General features: G+C 36.2%; 9 protein-coding genes across 9 annotated transcripts; 3 read left to right on the top strand and 6 right to left on the bottom strand.

The window, feature by feature from the left end:
• Window positions 1-107: 107 nt before the first annotated feature.
• On the bottom strand, window positions 108-1608 carry EV154DRAFT_515780 (nucleotide-diphospho-sugar transferase). Its single transcript, XM_051602303.1, has 4 exons — window positions 1048-1608; window positions 580-978; window positions 361-524; window positions 108-299 (listed from the first exon to the last, which is right to left on the bottom strand). Exons 1-4 carry the CDS (start codon window positions 1563-1565, stop codon window positions 247-249), a joined length of 1134 nt encoding a protein of 377 aa, XP_051455508.1. The 5' UTR covers window positions 1566-1608; the 3' UTR covers window positions 108-246.
• EV154DRAFT_291319 (uncharacterized protein) lies at window positions 1560-3173 on the bottom strand. The gene is made up of 8 exons (XM_051594808.1): window positions 3097-3173; window positions 2987-3040; window positions 2901-2930; window positions 2688-2820; window positions 2191-2609; window positions 2073-2125; window positions 1806-2011; window positions 1560-1741 (listed from the first exon to the last, which is right to left on the bottom strand). Exons 1-8 carry the CDS (start codon window positions 3142-3144, stop codon window positions 1641-1643), a joined length of 1044 nt encoding a protein of 347 aa, XP_051455509.1. The 5' UTR covers window positions 3145-3173; the 3' UTR covers window positions 1560-1640.
• Window positions 3174-3201: 28 nt separating this feature from the next.
• EV154DRAFT_515782 (MCM2/3/5 family-domain-containing protein) lies at window positions 3202-6307 on the top strand. The gene is made up of 4 exons (XM_051602304.1): window positions 3202-4083; window positions 4178-4232; window positions 4327-6047; window positions 6109-6307. The coding sequence occupies exons 1-4, from the start codon at window positions 3349-3351 to the stop codon at window positions 6223-6225; spliced, it is 2628 nt and encodes an 875-aa protein (XP_051455510.1). The 5' UTR covers window positions 3202-3348; the 3' UTR covers window positions 6226-6307.
• Window positions 6308-6720: 413 nt separating this feature from the next.
• EV154DRAFT_515784 (uncharacterized protein) lies at window positions 6721-7473 on the bottom strand. Its single transcript, XM_051602305.1, has 2 exons — window positions 7356-7473; window positions 6721-7298 (listed from the first exon to the last, which is right to left on the bottom strand). Exons 1-2 carry the CDS (start codon window positions 7375-7377, stop codon window positions 6916-6918), a joined length of 405 nt encoding a protein of 134 aa, XP_051455511.1. The 5' UTR covers window positions 7378-7473; the 3' UTR covers window positions 6721-6915.
• A 1171-nt stretch (window positions 7474-8644) lies between these two features.
• Window positions 8645-10748, top strand: EV154DRAFT_592651 (acyl transferase/acyl hydrolase/lysophospholipase; the record flags this gene model as incomplete). Its single annotated transcript, XM_051606923.1, has 11 exons — window positions 8645-8727; window positions 8789-8952; window positions 9000-9127; window positions 9197-9259; window positions 9317-9344; window positions 9410-9477; window positions 9543-9644; window positions 9704-10126; window positions 10182-10231; window positions 10287-10369; window positions 10425-10748. 11 exons carry the CDS (start codon window positions 8645-8647, stop codon window positions 10523-10525), a joined length of 1293 nt encoding a protein of 430 aa, XP_051455512.1. The 3' UTR covers window positions 10526-10748.
• A 43-nt stretch (window positions 10749-10791) lies between these two features.
• Window positions 10792-14694, bottom strand: EV154DRAFT_515796 (uncharacterized protein). Its single transcript, XM_051602306.1, has 10 exons — window positions 14605-14694; window positions 14487-14556; window positions 13624-14425; window positions 13104-13527; window positions 12991-13074; window positions 12831-12915; window positions 12686-12760; window positions 11819-12623; window positions 11217-11766; window positions 10792-11077 (listed from the first exon to the last, which is right to left on the bottom strand). Exons 1-10 carry the CDS (start codon window positions 14657-14659, stop codon window positions 10809-10811), a joined length of 3219 nt encoding a protein of 1072 aa, XP_051455513.1. The 5' UTR covers window positions 14660-14694; the 3' UTR covers window positions 10792-10808.
• Window positions 14695-15363: 669 nt separating this feature from the next.
• EV154DRAFT_565745 (uncharacterized protein) lies at window positions 15364-16415 on the top strand (the record flags this gene model as incomplete). The annotated part of the gene is made up of 3 exons (XM_051605913.1): window positions 15364-15982; window positions 16042-16271; window positions 16335-16415. The coding sequence occupies 3 exons, from the start codon at window positions 15364-15366 to the stop codon at window positions 16413-16415; spliced, it is 930 nt and encodes a 309-aa protein (XP_051455514.1).
• A 1049-nt stretch (window positions 16416-17464) lies between these two features.
• On the bottom strand, window positions 17465-17860 carry EV154DRAFT_424568 (uncharacterized protein; the record flags this gene model as incomplete). Its single annotated transcript, XM_051596198.1, has 1 exon — window positions 17465-17860. One exon carries the CDS (start codon window positions 17858-17860, stop codon window positions 17465-17467), a length of 396 nt encoding a protein of 131 aa, XP_051455515.1.
• A 713-nt stretch (window positions 17861-18573) lies between these two features.
• On the bottom strand, window positions 18574-20333 carry EV154DRAFT_515803 (uncharacterized protein). The gene is made up of 3 exons (XM_051602307.1): window positions 19897-20333; window positions 19741-19798; window positions 18574-19676 (listed from the first exon to the last, which is right to left on the bottom strand). The coding sequence occupies exons 1-3, from the start codon at window positions 20305-20307 to the stop codon at window positions 18688-18690; spliced, it is 1458 nt and encodes a 485-aa protein (XP_051455516.1). The 5' UTR covers window positions 20308-20333; the 3' UTR covers window positions 18574-18687.
• Between the last annotated feature and the right edge of the window lie 145 nt (window positions 20334-20478).

The raw sequence follows: 20478 nt of genomic DNA on the forward strand, positions 1-20478 counted from the left end.
TTTAGCATCCTTATAATTTGTAAAAAATCGTTAAATGTAAGTGTACATTATGACAAACTACCATTTGTTCACTCTACTGTTTAAGCGCTCCATTTTTTTTTCCTTTCCTCACTCACACATAGCCCTTTAAATTTAAAAATGCTTGTAAATTCACACAAAGTAAAAAAAACCTTATAATTCGTGTTGTGCGTTTTTTTTTTTAGAAAAAGGGGGGGATATCTCTATCGTTTGTGGTATCTTTTCTTTTTACTTGTTGCGAATATCAGTCCATCGTTGCATACAAGAATTAGGTGTAAGATCTAGAACAATAGAGGTGTGAGTTCCAAAGAAAAAAAAAAAAGAGACGAATCTATTGCTTACCAAAATTGTCTTCAGCGCTACAGTGACATTTCTTTTGTAATTCACGGGCCACGGGACAATGCATGAACGGATCATGCTTGTAACCTACATCATTAAAGAAATGAACCTCCGACTTGTTTAAGAAGATACCAACGGCGATCGAATGCACAGGCGCATCACCCCATCTAAGCAGCGTGTGAACAAAGTATATATATAAATATAGACACTACACTTTTATACCTTTCGTAAAAGAAGCCACCGGAACGATCCAAATAATCAAAGAAGGCTGTATATTCAGGACTTCGCAAGAACTTGAGATCGGCAATTTCAAAATTACTCCAGAAATGACAGAGATTGTAATTTTTACCACCGTCATTCGAGATAAAGTCCAATAAGTTATGTTGAGGGATCATCTCTGGGTTTTCCTTCATAAAGGATGTCACTGTGGACCATAAGGAAGGAATCGTTGACTCAAATTCGATCAAGGATATGGTCCAGCCGTATTTCTTGTTATTTTCCTTCATGTACAGGAACGGATCATAGTCTAAATCACAAGAGAATTCAACACTGGGTTCTACACGCCAATAATACTCATAATCAGCCATCAATGGATGACGGTAAAAGAAGCCACTTTCAAATCTTTTTTTTTTTTATATATGGAGTAAACCGTTTAGTAAAACGCTTACCTTCTCCACTTTATTCACTCACCTGCACATGTGCCTGTACGATAGATTATCTCCATAGATAATACCATCTTCTCCCATCTTTTTACGTAATCGATCCGCCTTTTCCACATCCACCCAATCAGGATAACTCCAATGTTCTTGTGGGATAATACCATAATTCGTCTCGGCGTTTGTTAAACTGGAAGTCAGGTCCTTAAACTCTTGCGTAAATTCAACGTCGTTTAAAAAGACATAGGGATAATTAAATTTATGGTTAAAGCGAGCCTCGAGTTGTTGAATGGTCTTTCGAAGTGCATCGAGTTCATTGTTACGAGTCAAGATGACAAACGCTGCTTTTACACGAGTTGTATTGTGCCAGGCAGGTGGTTGAGAGGGATCTCGAAGATTAGGATGGTGAACGAGCGGTTCATAGGTAGTATTACTGAGGGCTACTTGGTTATTAGGAGCCTTTAAAGGCCAAAAGAAGAAGCATATACAAAAGAAAAGAAACCCTGTGGATATTAATAAAGGTCTTCTTTGATTCGAGTTAATGACAAGCATCTCGAATATTTTTGGGAGTAATAATAATAATAAAAAAAGAAAGGAGAGAGAAAAAAAAAAAGAAAGAAAATTTTATTAAGTGGAACCATTGGCACTGGGATTTTGACTGGGATACTTTACTTTTTCTTTTCCAGAAGGAGGAGCAGGAGGTTGAATGGTATTTAAATCTATAGGCTCTAAAATCAGGGATTAAAAAAGTTAATGAGATAATCTAACAAGTTAAAAAAGAGAATACTTTACTGGCTGGTTTTTGTTCTGATTTGCCTTGAGGTTTGGGTCTAGCCCATACAACTTTTAGTGCATGTCCCTTTAAATTTAATCCAATTTCAGCTACTTTCTCAGCAGCTAATTCTGCTGAGGTTCGAGTCATGAAATTAATAAAGGCACATTTAGTTTTATGAGCAACAATCACAGACTTGATATCACCAAAAACATAAAAGAATCCCCTAATAATGAACAACATAATGAGTATACATCTCCCTCTCCTTTTCTTTTTCTTCTTCTTACTTTAAATCATCCTGTGTAATTTCTGGTTCGATACCTGTCACGAACAAAGTGGTCTAATATCTTTACAGGTCAATACAAAAAAAAAATAACTATAAAACAAAAAGTTTTCTTCCTTTACCACAGATTTATCATTGGGAGCAGCTAAAGACCCACCATGTCCTGCGCGAGATCTGTTCAACATTTTCATTGCAACTGGATCATTGTTTCCATTATAACGGTCCTTGATATTCTGCTTAACAGAGCTATCACTCTCGGTAGGTAAAGCATGTCGATATGGACATCCATCACCACGTGTACACTCTCCCTTCAAAAAGAACGAACATAAATGAGCTCGATTACGTTGATAATAAGGTTCGGTTCTTGCTAATTTTGTCAACATGTCTCGACTTTCAGGTGTTAATTTTCCTGCGTCATATATGCCTGTCCCATCTTCTACCTTATTAGCGAGATTTTGTGCAAAATATTGTCGATTGATGTCGGTGGAAGGTGCTTCTGATTTCAAATTCAAAGCCTTGTCTCTGACCTCAACCGGTAAACCTACAAAGAAGCATTGTTTTTTGTTAATTCAACCATGCCCTCATCCCTCTCTCTCTCTCTCTCTCTTTTTTTTTTTACCGTATTGCAAATCCAATACACACGTTTGACACACATTCTTTACTTTGGCACATGTTTGACAGATTTCGGTCTTTTTGTATCTCATGTTTGTTCCAGGTAACCAACGGAATACCGTGTAAGGTCTTTGACAGATCTGCTCAATGAAAAAGAAAAGATTAGCCACCTTTTTTGTCTCTATAAAAAAAAAGGGGGGGGGGAAGAGAGATTACAAACCTTGCATTCTTTTCCAAAAGGTTGTTTTGTCTAGTTTATATCAGTAAATCGCGTTCTTCTAAAGTGTTTGCATAAAGGATGCTTACCATGCGAACATAAGGATTCTCACCTAAACATGTCTCACAAACAATAGGAAATTCCTAAAAGAAAAAAAAAATGAATACTATATCTATAATGCATACTAAATATAACTTACAGAGTCTTCCCAACCTTGCTTATTGGCATCAGCCTTTGTTAAACTCATGATGAAAAAAAAAAAAAAAAAAAAAAAGATTTAAAGAAAGAGACCAAAAATGACGTCGACCCAGTGTTTACTGTGTCGAATATTGGGTGGGGTCTTAAAATAAGCCACCAAACACGTCGCGTGGTTAAAAAAAAAAGAGGGGCAAGTTTTTTTTTTTTTTTTTTCTTTCTTCCTTTTTGTTGTCCCATAAACCCATTCAATAAAATGAGCAGCTTTAATCAAACACCCTCTGACCTTGTACCTGATACACCGGGACGTTACTACAACCGCCGTACCGATATGCTTTCTTCTCAATTGGACCCTTCTTCACCTGCTTTATATGCACGTACACCGGGTTCACCATCACGCATGCGTAACCGACGTTCTGAATTATCATCCACATTATTAGGTGATGATATTGGCGCCACCTCACCTTTAGCTTACCCTTCGACTCCTTTACGCTCTGGACTCAACACCTTTGATTCACCTACCACACCTCGTCATTCATCCTATGTACGTACATCATTTGTACCTCCCACACCAGGTCGTCCCTCATCCGCCACTCAGAACAATAACGCTATGGACTCACAAATCAGCGACCCTTCCTTATCCGTACGTCTTATTTGGGGTACCACCGTTAACATTCACGAAGCCATGACCAGTTTCCGTAACTTTTTGAATAATTTTACGTTGGCCCATCGTAAACGTCGTCTCAATGAACCTGTGGTGGATGATGATATGAGACCTTTTTACCCACAATTGTTAGCTCATCTCTATGATAAATTGGGTAACAATGTCAACCTCGATTGTCGTAACTTACAAGCTTATCCCGAAACACATAAATTATACGATCAACTTGTGAAATATCCTCAAGAAATCATTCCCTTAATGGATCACACCTTGACCGAATTTTATTTGAGTTTATATCCCAGTCATGACTTTAACGGTCTACAATTAAAGGTAATTTTTGTTAGGATGTTTTTATTATATAGAGAGGGAGGGGTGTCATTACTAACGCTCTGTTTTTTTTTCGTGTGTGTGTGTGTAATTTCAGGTCCGTCCTTTTAACCTGTCAGATGCTGTCAACATGAGAGAATTGGATCCTCAAAGTAAGATGGGACACAATTTTTTGTTGTTATTTAGATGTGCAAGGGAGAGATAAAAAAAAAGAGAGAAAGAGAAACTAACAAGATAAGAGTATAGACGTGGACCAATTGATCACTATTAAGGGTCTTATGATTCGTGCTTCTCCCATCATTCCCGATATGAAGGAAGCCTTTTTCCGTTGTTTGATTTGTGATTACACCGTTACTGTCACAGTGGACCGTGGACGTATTCTTGAACCCACACGATGTGGACGTGAATCATGCGATTCTGAAAATTCCATGACGCTTGTGCATAACCGATGCTTGTTCTCAGATAAACAAGTGGCTCGTATTCAAGAGACGCCCGATGTCGTACCCGATGGTCAAACACCTCAGACGGTCACTATGTGTTTGTACGATGATTTGGTGGATGTGGGTAAACCTGGTGATCGTTTAGAAGTCACGGGTATTTTCCGTGGTGTTCCCGTTCGTGTCAACCCAAAACAACGTACGATTCGTTCCCTTTTCAGAACCTATATGGATGTGGTTCATATCAAACGTACCGATAAAAAACGTATGCAGACAGATTCTTCTTTCCGATCCGAGTTTGGACCTGAACAATATGAGGAAGGGGATAATATTGAGGTTGTCTCGACAACAGATGAACAACAGATTTTGGAATTAGGTCAACGTCATAACCTTTATGAGGTACTGTCACGTTCACTTGCACCCAGTATCTATGAATTGGATGATGTGAAGAAGGGTATCCTTTTGCAATTATTTGGTGGAACTCATAAAACCTTCAAGAAATCAGGTGCACCTCATTTCAGAGGTGATATTAATGTTCTTTTGGTGGGTGATCCAGGTACCAGTAAATCTCAATTACTTCAATATGTACACAAGATTGCTCCTCGTGGTGTCTATACCTCTGGTAAAGGTTCTTCAGCTGTTGGTCTCACTGCCTATATCACCAGAGATCCCGATTCCCGTCAACTTGTATTAGAGAGTGGTGCTCTTGTCCTGTCTGATGGTGGTGTCTGCTGTATTGATGAATTTGATAAAATGTCAGATTCAACACGATCTGTTTTACACGAAGTCATGGAACAACAAACTATTTCTGTAGCTAAAGCCGGTATTATCACCACATTAAATGCCAGAACGTCTATCTGTGCCTCTGCTAATCCTATTGGATCACGTTGGAATAAGAACTTGTCGGTACCTGCCAATTTGGATTTACCTCCACCTCTCCTTTCTAGATTTGATTTATTGTACTTGATTTTGGATCGTGTGGATGAGGACTCTGATCGTCGTCTTGCACGACATTTAGTTGCATTGTATATGGAAGATACACCTTTGACAGGTGGTATGGATATTGTGAGCGTCGAACTCTTGACGAAATATATTAATTATGCTAGAGAGAGAATTCAACCTGTCCTGTCAGAAGAGGCAGGAGCTAAATTAGTGGATTCGTATGTCGAGTTACGTAAACAGGGTCAGGATCGTGGTGGATCTGAGAAACGTGTGACAGCTACGACGCGTCAATTAGAATCCATGATTCGTATGTCTGAAGCACACGCTAAAATGAGATTATCCCCTACGGTTGAATTGTCGGATGTGAATGAAGCCTCTCGTCTTATTCGTGAAGCTATCAAGGAATACGCTACGGATCCCAAGACAGGTCGTATTGATATGGATCTTATCTTGTCTGGTACTGCTTCACATGAACGTAACCTTCAAAATAGTTTAAAGGAAGCTCTTGTCAGCCAATTAGCTTCTTATGCTAATAAACGTGTGGATACGATTAAATTATTCAAGGATGTGAATGATCAAAGCCAAATTGTAAGTAATTTTTTTTTTGTGCAGTGTAAGTCTCTTTCATCTAAACTTCTTTTTTTCATAGCCTGTGGATAATCGAGCCTTTGAAGAGGTTTTGAAATCATTGCAAGATCAAGGTGTGATCAACATGTCGGGTGAAGGTCGTAAACGTGTTATTCGTATCTTGTCTACATCCACTTAATATATATCTATCACACACATATTAAAAACCGTTAACTCATTTTTTTTTTTTTTAAAATTAAATTTGTTTATCTTTTATTGATGTCATTTGTACCACTCTTTCTTCCCCCATAAGAAATTTTTTTTCGATCGTTTTGCGCCAAATCGAAATTTCTCAACTTACACATGTTTTAGATTTTTTGCAAATCGGTGGGATATCCTAAATGGATGTGAAAAAAAAAAAAAGTCAAAAACCAAGCCAATCGCCATTTTATAGCGAAAGAACGGTCCGTGATCTCCTTTTAGTGGATGAGACCTCATCAATCAAAAAGGGTCGTGCTGCCACTCTATTATTTTAAGGGTTGTCGTTTCTATGCATAAACAAGACCCGTATCTATTTTCCTTTTTAAGGATGAAGGGGAGGGAAAGGTTTTATCTGCTTCATTCTCATTCGTACATTATAAAGTAACTAAAAAAAAATCACCCACAACAACAAACAAAAGGAGTAAAAAAAATAGAAGATAAAGAAGCAATGATCAACACGCATATTTGTTATTTTATTATTTTTCGTTGGTATAGTAAAAAACGACTTTTTTTAAAGAAGAAAAGAAAGTAGGAAAAGTAGTGATATGTAGAATGTATATGTACAAAGGGGGGTAGAAGGCGTGTGATTTTAAACAGTAGTGCGTTGGGATGATGAGGGATAATGAATTTAAAGGTAACCATAGGAAGCACGCTTCTTATAAATATTGGCATCTGCAATTGAACCCGGGTACAAGGAAGATGTGGCGCTCATAAAGGAGGAGGAAGACATAATACTAGAGCAACAACGACCCATATCATGTCCATAATCATTAGGACAGGAAGCAGTAGGGATAATTTGAAAGGATGGATCATCATCTGGTAAAGTCTCGTTCTTCCAACGACATTTTCTACATTCATAACGTACTCGCATACTGTTGGGTAATTCAATACGTCGGTTAAACACGATCCAATTCTTTTCACTACGAGTCAGTTGCACTGTATCTTGTCGTTTACATCGTGGGCATGGATGAGTGGCGTTTTCAAGAATTAACTTTTTATCGTTGCCGTTAACTAGTCTATTCGTTAGTTTCATCTTCTTTTTTATATATAGGGGTAGTAATAACTTACATAATACAAAGGATTGTCTCATATTTGTAGTTATAAATTTTTTAATACAAAAAGTAAAGGAAATTGTTTCCAGCCAGCCGTTCTTTATATACTTAAAACTTCGTCGGGCATTAAAATACTAACAAAATGCACCTTGTGATTCGTTTTTTTTTTTTTTTTTTTTCTGGTATCTATACATTGCCTACCAAATGAAACCATGAAATTCCCTCAGGGTCACTATGCATGCCTGGGTGGTTAAAATAAAAACAAAAGAAAAAGAGAATGCAGTCAGGATAGTTTCTTCTATATGTACTCTATTATATATGCTTCAACACTCAACTACTGATAACAGCTCTCTATGTGTGATAAATATTAAAACGGAGCTTGATCCCAGTTGGGGGGTATACACAACCACGTTAGATGTGTCTTTAATTATACAAGCATAGATCGAGCCAATTCCTTGCCATCATATATTACAATACAGATCGAGCAAAATAATAAAAAGAAGTCTAAGCTGAATAAAGAGAGTTTTAATTTTAATCCCCCAATTTCAAAAAAAAAACGTGTCTTTTTTGTTTTAAAATCTTAATTTCAACTGTCATAAAAAATAATATTATTATGAACCCGTTTCATCAAGCCGTGCTCTCCTCCTCCTCCCCCAAAAAAAAAAAACAATAAGCATGTGAAATTTATGTGTTGTATTTGTAAAAAAAATAAAAACGCTTACTACCCCTTTTCCCTATTTCCCCTCTTTTTAAAAAAGATCTTTTTTAAAAGATGGAGATTACAAACAACATTAGTAAAACCTTACGAGACCCGTTAAAGTATGTGGTTGCACCTACTATTTACCTTATTTATAGCTCAGCATTGATACTCTATGGTTATCTAATTCAACCATGGATGGTAAAGAATATATATATCACATACAACAATGAAAAAAGATATTAAAAAAACCTTAATTAGAACCAATGGAACAAATATAAGGACAGTAAACCCGAAAACAGATTATTGTATCGATTACAACACGCTGAATCCTTTCATGAATGGCAAGAAAGAGCTAAAGATTTAGACAGGTAAACATTTATACAGTAATCATGCTCTTTTCTCTCTTAACCCCCTCTTCTATTAGACATCAAAGTAAAGCTAGGTACGCCATGCTTACAAAAGAAAAAAGATCATTAACCCCCATTTATCCAATAGAAAACGATGCATGGATTGAACAACCCGTATCTAGAGTCTACGACTATAAATTAATCGCTTCTCGTCTAGAGCATCTTCGAAAAGCACGCAATGAAGAGGATGTCGATAATATGACTTACCTTTTACGAGGAGGATTATTAAGAAACTTTGGCGGTATTTGTGATCGTAAATTATTCTCTCACTCTTATCTTGGGTAAATATAACATTAAATCCTCATCTTCACTTATTCTTATTCTTTTTTTTTTAAAAACCAGCACTAAAAAGTTGATCGAAGACTACATGGATGAAGTCGTAACACAGATCGAACATATTGAATCTACATCCGATTTCGATGCACAAGCCAAAATCAAATTCTTTAGTGATACTCGACAGAGTTTTGGTTGTTCTGCATTAGTACTTCAAGGTGGTACCGCTCTAGGTATGTATTTCATCAAGTAGTATTCACATCCTCATTACTTTTATCAGCCTTGTATCATATCGGCGTAGTTAAGGCATTAAACGAACAAGGCCTTTTACCTCGTATCATTAGTGGTACTGCTATTGGTGCCATGATTGCTGCCTTGATTTGTATTCATACCGATGAGGAATTACCCGTAAGTTATTATTTTTAAAATACATTTAAGCCGCCTCCCCCCCATCCTCACTCTTAGGGAAATTCTTAGTATATTTTACAGCCGGATGGTATCAATTTAACCGCCTTTTCAAACAAGGGACAAAAAGGGCAAGTAGTTTAAAATCATGGTAGAAAATTATAATAATTTTGAATGTTTAGGCATTTCAAGAGACGTATCACTCGATTTATGAAATACGGTAACTACTTCATTATGTAAAATTCATAAAAAAAACATGAGTTGATTTTTTTGTGTGTGTATCAGGTTATCTTATGGACATGAAGGTGTTACAAGAATGTGTCAGAGCAAACGTAGGCGATTTGACATTCGAGGTATTATTTTATTTTTTCTTTGTAGCAGGATGACATTTAAACTCACTCTTCTTTCTTAAAAAAAGGAAGCTTATGCTAAATCAAAACGTGTATTAAATATCAGTGTCTCATCCAGTCGTACACAAGAAGTACCTCAATTATTAAATTATCTCACAGCTCCCAACGTTGTAAGTTTCTATCTTTTCTTTTACATCTTGTCCCTCATCATCATCTGACCCACCCGTAGCTTATTTGGAGTGCCGCCTGTTGTTCCACAGCCTCTGTAGGTTTATTCGGTAGTTGCGATCTCATGGCCAAGGATAAAAACGGCAAGATTGTAAAATGGATTTCTTCCGCTGTGAAATGGAACCATTGGTCAGAAACCACACCAGCTGAAAGTGATGCCCCCTTGTACAGACTCTCTGAATTGTTTAATGTCAACCATTTTATTGTGTCACAAGCAAGTATTTATGCTATCCCTTTTATTGCCAAAGCACAAAACTTGCAACATGAATCTTTGTTGCATAAGTTTGCTTATATCCTTGCTTCCGAGTTTAAACATCGTTTATATCAGTTGGATCAATTGCATATTTTACCTCATATCTTTCGTGGTGTCATTGAAGAAAAAATGTCGGGTAATGTCAATATCGTGCCTGAAATCGCTTTTTCCGTAAGTTTTTTTTATTATAAAAAAAAGTGCCTTTCTTTTTAACCTTGGTGGGTAGGATTTCAATATCTTGTTTTCAAATCCCTCACACAAATCTTTGGCCTACTGGTAATTAAAAAAAAAGAACACACATAGTACATGCTTGCTAAAAAAATAAGAATAGGATTTTGCATGGTGAAAGATCCGTTTGGCCATTAATGGCATGTATTCGAACACGTTGTATGATTGAACTCGCTCTTGACAGAGGTAAATTTCTCCATTCAATTTTTTTTTTCTCATGACTCTAACCTTTCCTATTTAGCCGTGTTAAGATTAAAAGCCATGAATGTAGAGCGTGAGCCTGTGGTTGTACGTAGTCGATTTATGGTTGAGAATAAGCAGCGTGCCAAATCCATGCATTAGTTTTGCGATCAATCTAAATGATTGATAAATAAATAAAAAATGAGCTCAATTTACACTGTGTGTCTTACATTTTTCTCTACAAAAATTGACTATAATGCTGCCGCCTCTTTGTGGACGACAGAAAATGAAAGGATGTATAGATGCGCTTATTGGAAGATTTCCAAAAACCTTTATTTTCAAGAAAACTTTCTCAAAATCACTAGTTACATATTTAAAGTTAAAATCCAAAATATAAGCAAAACATAAAAGTTATGTTAAATTTTCTATTTATTTTGAGTTGCAGCTATATATAGGCAAGTGTTAATGGATCTTCTATAATCATAAGATTCTTAATTGATATGTCTTGACTGTCAGCACAACATCCTAGCCATCTAACTGATATTTGTAACGTATAATTATAATTAACGCGTTTGATGTCTAGTATAATTGGATTATGGCTGATCTTAGCTCCTTGATCGAAAGAAAATTTAGCCTTTGAGACACCAATACCCTCTTTTAAAATTGCATATTTGCCCGGTAATGGATCAGTAACATGAGGCACTTCAACAAGATCTAAAATAAAAAATAAAATTAGGAATAAGCCAGGTATTACTGCATATTAGATACATACAGGCTAGTGGATCAATCTTTTCCGCAATCGGGAAAGTTATTTTAAATATTGTTGCTAGCCCAGTTTTAGGAATAGGCTCACCTTTTTGAAGAAATACCAAATATTCACCATCTCTTGCAACCGCAACATTACCAACTTTGTTGCTTTTCATACAATTGAACGAGAGATATCGAAATTTTTCACCGAAACGTACCCCATACGTTGCGTTAGATATCACGGTTAAAACTCCTTGAATGAACCTATCGTACATATATGGCCTCGTAAGTGTCACTGGTTTTAATAAATGGCAAAATGATTCTTGAAGAACAAATGCGTTTATATCTTTTTCCTTTAACTCCATAGCAATACTTATTTCTTTTTGAACTATCAAGGTGTATGCGGCGTAAAGTGACGAGCATTTTGAAAGGCTGAATGGATTCCCTAATATAAACAAGGATCCCACTTCATAATGGCCGAAAAATTCAGTGTTAGCCATTGAAGCCGCTATGGTGGTTGTTATGTCTTGTATCACTGGCTTGATACCATTTTCAATGATGTCCCGAAGTAAAAGGGTAATTTTGCAACTGCATTCATTTGAGATTTTAAACTCGTGCTTGGAATCCATGTCAATAGTTGTCTGGTCCATGCTCAACTACAAAGAGTTAATTGTTAAATATATCTAATAGCCTTCATGTTATACTTACAGCATTAATCAAGAGAATTTTAAATTGCTGATAAGCATTCTTGTAAACTCTTAATAGATTCAAATTGTGCAAACCACTCCCTTCAGTCTCGTGCATGGAACAGCAATCAAAAATATTGCTAGATATCAAGGTTTTCCAAATTTTTTTATGTAGGGTGTCATGTACATCCTCCATGTGTATTATTTCATCGTCGACAATAATAGTTGCAGCATTTTCTTCAGAGGTTGCTAGCTTAACGACTTGATGTAATGTGAGTTGAATATGATCTGAGTGTACTTGTGCAACAACAAAGTATGATTTCATCTGGAAGTTAACATCTTTTAGTTTATGTTGAATAGCATGAATAATTTCTTCACCGTAGATGGATACTCGAACTTTTTGGTTTTTGTTATTAGCTTTCAGCATTCCACTTGCTACAAGTAGTTCGTCCAGGGTTTCATCTGAACCAAAAACGTTATCAAATAACTTCTTTTCAACCGAAAAGGCAAATGCTGTATTTTTGTTCCTCCAGTCATTTTCATAACTACTGTTTAACTTTTCCTTTATCAGCCTGTTTAGATGATGAAAGTACATTATCTTAAAAAAGAATACATAACCTGGATGACAGACATTCACCAAACGGTCATCGCCAGCAGAAGGTGTATATTTTTTTGAAAATATCTTTTCTGTGCCAACTTTGCTTAAAATTTGGTCAAGTATATTTGATTCAGAAGAAACAAACTCATTCGTGATTTTTGTTCGTTGATTAGGATCTAGATACAGTTCAAGATATTCTCCAAAATTGTCTTTTATAAATAGCTTCATCCTATACTTTTTGTTAAAAATTAAATGAAAACATAAAAGCTCAACACCTATTAATTGTATTACCATATGGATATGCAAAGTACTTGTCTTCCATATACGTTGGGCCGAATAAAAAATTTACTTAACGGTTGTATATCACTATTAATAGAAATCGAAATCTTTAATATTGTTTCATAGTAGTAGACCATGACGCAAAATTTATACTTACAGTTGATCCTTTTCTGCGAGGTTTTTAGCTTGATTATTCTCTTCCGTTTGGGTAATTAATAGGTTTACAGTTGTAGGCAAAAAATCTGTCATACAATTAGACCATGATTATAAGCAGCTTGTAGCGTTAAAATGCAAGGGATTTAATTGATTCTACATACCTATATTAATGAAATAAATAGGCTTGAATGATTCCACTTTTGTATTCGCTGATACTATTTTTGGATCCCTGTGTTTGTTGGATTCTTTGAATTTTTTTTTACAAGTTCTTCACTTCCACGTTGTAGTAGCCCTTTCCCTGAACAAAGGGTGATTTTTCTTTCAGATTCATTATTGTGTGCCATTATTCTATGAGAAACCTGCTGATCGCCATATTCTTTAAGCCACTTCTCAACCAGTTTTAGTAACACAAATGTGTTACGGCCTTGTTTGAATTTATCCGTAAATACAATAAACAACTCGGATACTTTTGGTCCACTAACGTCTTTAAATAGGGCGCCTATTTGATCCATAAAAAATGTTTTCGCACCATGAAAGAACTCTTCATAAATATCATAAATATCATTCATAGTTAATAATTTGATATTTGATATTTCCGTCTTTGTCAGATTAAACTTTTCATAAGTCAAATATTTCAATCTATTGAAAGGCTGATAGTCAAAGAACTCCTGAACAGTCATTTCTGTGAATGCAACATCCTAAAAAAAAATAACAAAAAAAAAAAAAAAAAAAAAAAAAAAAAAAAGGAGGAAAACATGATTAACGACGTAAAGAAACCAAACTGAATCATTTACCCCATATGAATTGTTAGATAATTTGCGAGGGGGATGTGTTCTTTGAGTGTAATCGAAAGATTGAATATTTTTGATTTCAAGAGTCATCATTTTAATGAATTTTGGCGCCAATTTAGTGCTACACCGCGTTTCAAGTATTCGTTTCATCCACGCTTTACTATCCGTTAATTTGAAAGGCAATCTGAAATTAACTGACTTCAATGACTGTGGAACGTAGTTGCTGTCGATTGCTGTTAGTAAAGGGTATTGCACTGAAAATAGTTCCAAGTCCACACAGACTCCATTATCGAAATCTAACGAACATATCGCATATTGCCTGCCAATTATTATTTTTAAATCTTCAGAATTGCAATGATAGAACCATTTGATTGACTCATATAAGACTTCTAATTTTGAGAAAACAAGAAGTCTATCATTATGATCTTTTTCATCAATGAAACCAGCTAGGATAAGAATAGGATGAAGCAATTTCTTTTGTATATTATTATCCCAATTTGTCGACAATGTGAAAGCATATCGGAAATCCTGTTTCGAACTTTCTAATGTCTTTTCCCAATCATCCACTTCATCTTGTAAACATTTTACCACTGCATAAATTATAATTATGTCATGCCTACGACTGTTGTATAGTCCATGTTGCTCCCTTAGATAGACACCATGTAGTTCGGTAAAAACGTTAGGCACATAGCAGATATTTTTCTGATATCTTTTGGACTTTGATGCGGTTGTTGCCGATAATCCTCTAGCAATAACAGAACCATTATTGGTATTATAGATTATCGAAGGTGTATCAACAGATTTTCTATTATTGTATTCATTGTAAGAAATGGACTTCATATTATAGTGCGGTATAATATGTTTACTTAAACTTAAAGGGATGGTTTTGGTTGTCGTTAGAAACATGCATGGACCTTAGCTCTTTAGTAGTGAATTCTAGTTTATGTTAAAACTACTGGTATAACATATATTGTGCTCACAAACCAAATAATATACAGTATCGATGACGAAAAAAATCGTAATAGTCTTTCATTTCCATCCGCGTTATAATAAATAAAAAGAAGAAAAAAAAAAGCGAAACTTAGTAGAATTAATCCAAATACAATGTAAGACAGCTTTTGTGCACACAAGAAAAATCGGATGTTATCCGAAGTGGTTACAAAACTAGCACGGTTACAGTTCACCATCTGTATTTTTAAGATTGAAAAACCATTTTACGTTGATTTGTTTTTAGTTAACATTTTGTTTTATTAGAGTTTTTAAACTGAGGAACTTAAAATAATTATTGTGCATTGCTTTTGTTTTCATATTCTTGTTTCCAAGTCTAAGGACTCTCCCTGATGTCATTGGTCCGCCACAATCAGAAATCAGGGCCGTAACTGAAACTTTTGGCCAACTTTTTTAAGGGTATAAAATATGAATCTTCGGGGGATGAGGAATAGCAGCGTGATTAAAATAATGTTTAATCAACAAAAAAATTTGCAGCGTCCCAAATTTGGGATGCTTCTAAAAGAGCGTCATTTTCCCCCGTCTTTCTATATTGTTAGACAATTGGGGTGGGATACACATAATAGTTTTCACTCTGTTGACACATCAAAATTTCTTAAAGTACAATGTATGATTTTACAATACAGCTTCTGGACTTTAAAATCCATATACTTTTAGTTTGTTACTCTCACTCACCGATCATTTGTCGCTTTTCTCAATCAAATAAATTTTTAGTTCAATTATTATTTTATTATAATGGCAATCTACAACATTTCTGATTCCGGCAGCGATGGGATTAGAAACTTTTGTTCTGATGACTTTTCTAGTCCGGATGATATGTTTCTTCCAGACGATTTTCGTCTCGATGACTCTGACGGCGAGGAAGACTGGACTCCAAGATTCATAAAAAGACCTCGCCTGGATCAGGGCAACGATCAAACCCAAGGTAACAGCCAAATTCAAGGCAACGATCAAATTCAAGGCAAAGATCAACTGCATCTGTTTTCTGAGGAAGTTGATGCCTCCCGCTTTAAAGATTACGATACCAATGACGATGGTTATATACCCGAAGATCACGATCAGGATCACGAAGACACTGTCGATACTCCCGCCCAACCTCCATCACCTTCTTTAATTCTTGAGAATGAAAGGAACCTTGAAGAAAAAAAGAACAAAGCTTGCGAAAAGCGCCAGAAAAAGTTAGGGCAGTTGGCTGATGATTGGAACACCAAACTCGAAAGTGTTGAGGCTGCCTTTTTCGAGTCAATGCAGGGAGGATTTCCCAAAGCTGAAGCAGTTGAGGTTGAGGCACCTGCTGTTTTGTGTGAAGACCATGAAGTTAAATTTCAGGAAGTGAAATTATACTTCTTTCACCGTAAGTTTTTTTTTGACTGATTTGAAAGTGTACTTTTACTAAGAAACATTTTGATGTAGGCCATCTCAAGGTGAAATTTCAAGAGTGCGATTGCAAGCCTCTTTGGAAAACTTTAATACTCTTGCAATTCATGCCTAGCAGCATTAGACAACCATTGTGTGCTGTACACTTTGGCTTCTTGCAAGCCATTCACGACCGTAAGGTATTCGCTCAGGACTCAATCATGTCCTGGGTCAAGTGGATGAACTTTCAGAATTCTAAAAGAGCTGCTAGTGGATCTGGCGAGGAGGTAAGACTAATTTATGAAATGTATTTCTATTTTATTTTATTACTTACATACATGTTTTAACAGTTGCAGCCACTTGAACAAGTTGTGTTAAATGAGTGTTATCTCATTTACTGTACACTATTGCTGTCTATTGAAAGCACTTGAAGAGGAATTTTCGCAGCCTTTGGATGGGATTAAGTCGGCGCCTTCCTGCATTGTTTGCCCTGTAATACTTTTATAAAATGCAATATATATTAATCCTACTCTGACTGATCTTACGTTGTGTTGGAACTTTTCGAGCTTGCACCGATCTTACGCCAGTTCGAACAAAGCTCGAACCGGGTTTTTGTGCTCGAGCATACGCCACTTTTTTTTTAGATTCGAGCGAACTTCGATCGATACTCGCTCGAAGTTCGCTCGGTTATAAAATGAATAGTAGTCACTTTAAATACAAGGCTGCAGAAAGACGGGTAATGGCATTTTCATTTAACAATACTTCTAACTTCATTATTCTTTTTGCTCTTTTGTTTGTGATTTCAATGGTTCGGATTTAAAATCGAATGTAGATTAACAGACGTATCTAAAAAATCCAGTATTCTCAATTAAATGATACAAAAATTTAAGCTAAACCTGATTAAGCCGAACGTTTGTACTGGTTGTACCTAGTAGAAACTATTAAGCAGCTTTCTTGGTTATGTAAGATCCTACTCATTTACACTATACTCTATGTATTCTAGTGTACGCCGTCTAGTCCTTATTTAATTATATACAGTGTACTACTTCTCAATTTTATTCTTGTTAATTTGTATTTTACATTAAATCATATTTCAATAAATAAAATTTTATAATCATAACTTTTTGTATCTGACAATACTTTCACGTGTAGTTTGTGTATCATACTCTCGAGCGAGTTTGAGCATTCGTTTACGCAACCGAGTCGAGCCTACAAACTCGAGCGACTTCAATCTTCAAAAAAAAAAAGCATTCGAGCGAGCTTCGATCTTCATTCCGAACACTAATATACAGTGATTACATACCAAATCTTAAACAGGATCGATGACGAGAAAAGCCTTAGTAGTCTTTCATTTTTTGATCTGAAGGAAGAGAAAACAACGCAAGACTCAGTCAACTCATAAGAATAAGAAGGTACTTTACTGAAGGTTACATATATACCCCACTTGTTTATTTTTTTTTTAAAAAAAACATGATACAAATCAAGAACAGGCTCCAGCACGTTTTTTCCAATAGGCGATACGATGAATGATTTTGAGGTAGTTTTCTTCTGGTACAAGATCCTCTTGAGAGATTTTTTCACCTCGTAAACCGTATTCACGTACTAAATAATCCCAGGTTTGGCCCGAGATTATCATGACTAAATCATTGGAATTCAAATAAAAAGGATTTGTGCCTACTCGATTCAAGCTCATAATAGAAGTCAATAACCCATGTTGATCAATAACCCTCTCAGGTCGATGCGTTTGCCATCCTTCCACAAACATTTCCCATTCAGCCATCCAAGTGGATGATATAAAACAAAAATCACTCTTCATGATGTATTGCGGTGTATCTTGCCATCGCTGTCTTCTCTCTCGCTGTCGAATACGTCGCATCTCATTCATATTTTGATCACCGTCAGTCCATTGCAAGGATAATTTTTCTGCCACGTATTGTTCGGCAGGATTACTCTCCATACCTCCAATCTACAGTATCAACAATTAAGCTTTTTTTCCTCATTCTTTTTTTTTATGTAGATGATGTTACCCAGTCGACACATATTTGGCAAAATAGCTCCGATGTATTCATTTTGTAAAAGACACAATGTGCATTATTAAGTCTTGTATGCTGCCTAGTATGTCTATCACACACTTTTTTTTTTGTCTGCATAAGATGATTCTTATCCTTTGAAGTTTAAAAGATGACCTTACTTGTTTGCTGGTCTTCGATACAAATAAACAGATTTTCAGAGCCAATGGTTGTACAATGTTGACATTGTTGGGTCTCCATGACAGCAAGTCTATTAGGGTAAGTCATGTCACTGATATGGTTACAGGGCAATCGTTTGATAAACGAGGTGGTAGATTGACAACAGGCTAAAAAAAGGTCCTTGTAGGTTTGATTCGGATGATTGTATCGAATTCCAAATTCGGCACGACAATAAGACTTCCAAAGAGAATCCACGTATTGTAATCCATAAAAAGTTTTGTTACACTGAGAGAAATGATATAAATCTTTCCACGACAAGTATTGAGCAATGCATGTTTTTAACTCAAAAGATAAAGTAGATAATGTAGTTGACATGAAAGAGAAAGGAATGTGTATATTTTTTTTTTTTTGTTCTTATCGGGCATATATAATGGGTTTTTATTTTTAAAATAATAAGAATAAAAAAAAAAAAAAAAAGTTGTCTTGCAAAAAAAATTAAAAAAAATAAAATTCACTATTGTCTCCAACCAGCGTTTAATTGCATTAATGTTAATACAGCATCCATAGGGAATTCAGCGTTATTTTGTTGCTGCTGTTGTTGGTCCCCACCACCTCCACCACCTTCTGTTTCCGAGTTTGATATATTTTTATCTACATCCATCTCTTCATCTTTCACAGTCGCTGACGTGGAAGCCACTGCAGCAGCATTAGCGGCCTGTAGTGTCGATGTCAGCAAAGCAGCTAATTTTTCTTCAGGTCTGGCATCATCACTCAACATATTTGCGTTTGCAAACTGTTGTTGCTGTTGTTCTGTCGTCAAGTTAAACTCACCCGTGCCTTCGCCATCCGTGGTTTGTTGTTGGGGTTGGTATTGTTGCAATTGCTGCAAGATTTCTAATAATTGGAACGGAAATGGCACCTTATTATCTTTCACATCGCCATCGGCTCCAGATGTTGATGCACCCCCATCTTCTTCATGTGTCTGTTCTTGTTGCTGTTGCTGCTGTGTGTTCTCATTTGTGTTATCGGTCGTGTTTGTCGACATACCATGAGCGCTTCCGATTAAACTACGTGCAGCAGCTGGAATACCGAGATTATTACATAATAAAGTTAAATAGTTTGCATCTGTTAAACCTCCCAAAGGTTGCGTAGGTGTAACTTGATGGGATAACATGTCCATGTTGGTGTTTGTATTTGTGTTTGACGCATTGTTGTTATTTGACGCACTGCCATTGGTATTAGCGTTGCCATTAGTGATCCCGTTAGCGTTAGCGTTAGCATTAGCGGCAGCAGCAGCAGCGGCAGCAGCAGCAGCAACCAAGTTGGCATGATGACCGCCCAAAGAATCATCCACCAACCCTTTTCTTCGCTCTTTATCCTTTCGCTTTTGTTGACGCTTTAAAAATTCATCATCGATCCATTTCTTTTTATGCTCGCTGTCTTCTTTCCCAAACAATTTATGTGCCCTCTTATTAACACGACAACGAAGATCATTATCCTTGTCTATAGAACGTCTATTTAACACACCTTTCTTCCTCTCTCCTCTCAAAAAAAAAGCTAAACTTACTTCGTTCTTCGTTTTGTTGTCTCCAACGTTTCTTACGCTCTCGGTTATCAGCTCTCACCTAGACAATACAGACAAAAAAAAAATTTTTTTGTCTTCTGTAAACAACTTCCCCTTTCATTTTTTTTTTCGCGTTTTTTTTTAATATGAATAATATACCTTTTGGTTCATTAGTTCACGTTTAAGAATCTCTGTGGGTAGGGGATGACCCACCTGTTGTTGTTGGTTTAAGAGTTCCTCATTAGGTGTAGAAGACGACGTATTATTGTTTGTTGTGTTGTTATTATTATTGTTGTTGACGTTGGCAGCAGCGGCCATGACGGACGCAGCCAAGGCAGCGTTAGAGTCAAAGTTGGCGAACAAGTGAAAGTTCGAACTGTTGGATAAGGCAGCAGCAGCAGCAGAAGCTAACGCCTGTGTTTGAGCAGCACTCATTTGTTGTAATTGACTAATGGCTTCCAAGTCTTGTAAATGTTGTCTTTCTTGTTCGGTGGTCTCAATAGAAGGCGTAGGTTCAATGGGTGTAACAGCAAGAGGAGATGAAGGTACACTGGTATCGGTTGTGCCCATCGTATTATTATTATTATTGTTGTTATTATTGTTCTCTACTTCAGTAGTCAAGTTATTGTGACTAGTGTCTATATCCATGCCTTGCACTTCGTTATCGGCTACTTCTGGCTTGACAATGGGTAAAGAAAGTGTAGCTTCATCACTACTTTCTTTGCTTACGGATGCTGCTTG

The sequence above is a fragment of the Mucor mucedo genome (genome assembly GCF_025094135.1).
Source record: "Mucor mucedo strain NRRL 3635 chromosome Unknown EV154scaffold_75, whole genome shotgun sequence".
Taxonomy (NCBI): domain Eukaryota; kingdom Fungi; phylum Mucoromycota; class Mucoromycetes; order Mucorales; family Mucoraceae; genus Mucor; species Mucor mucedo.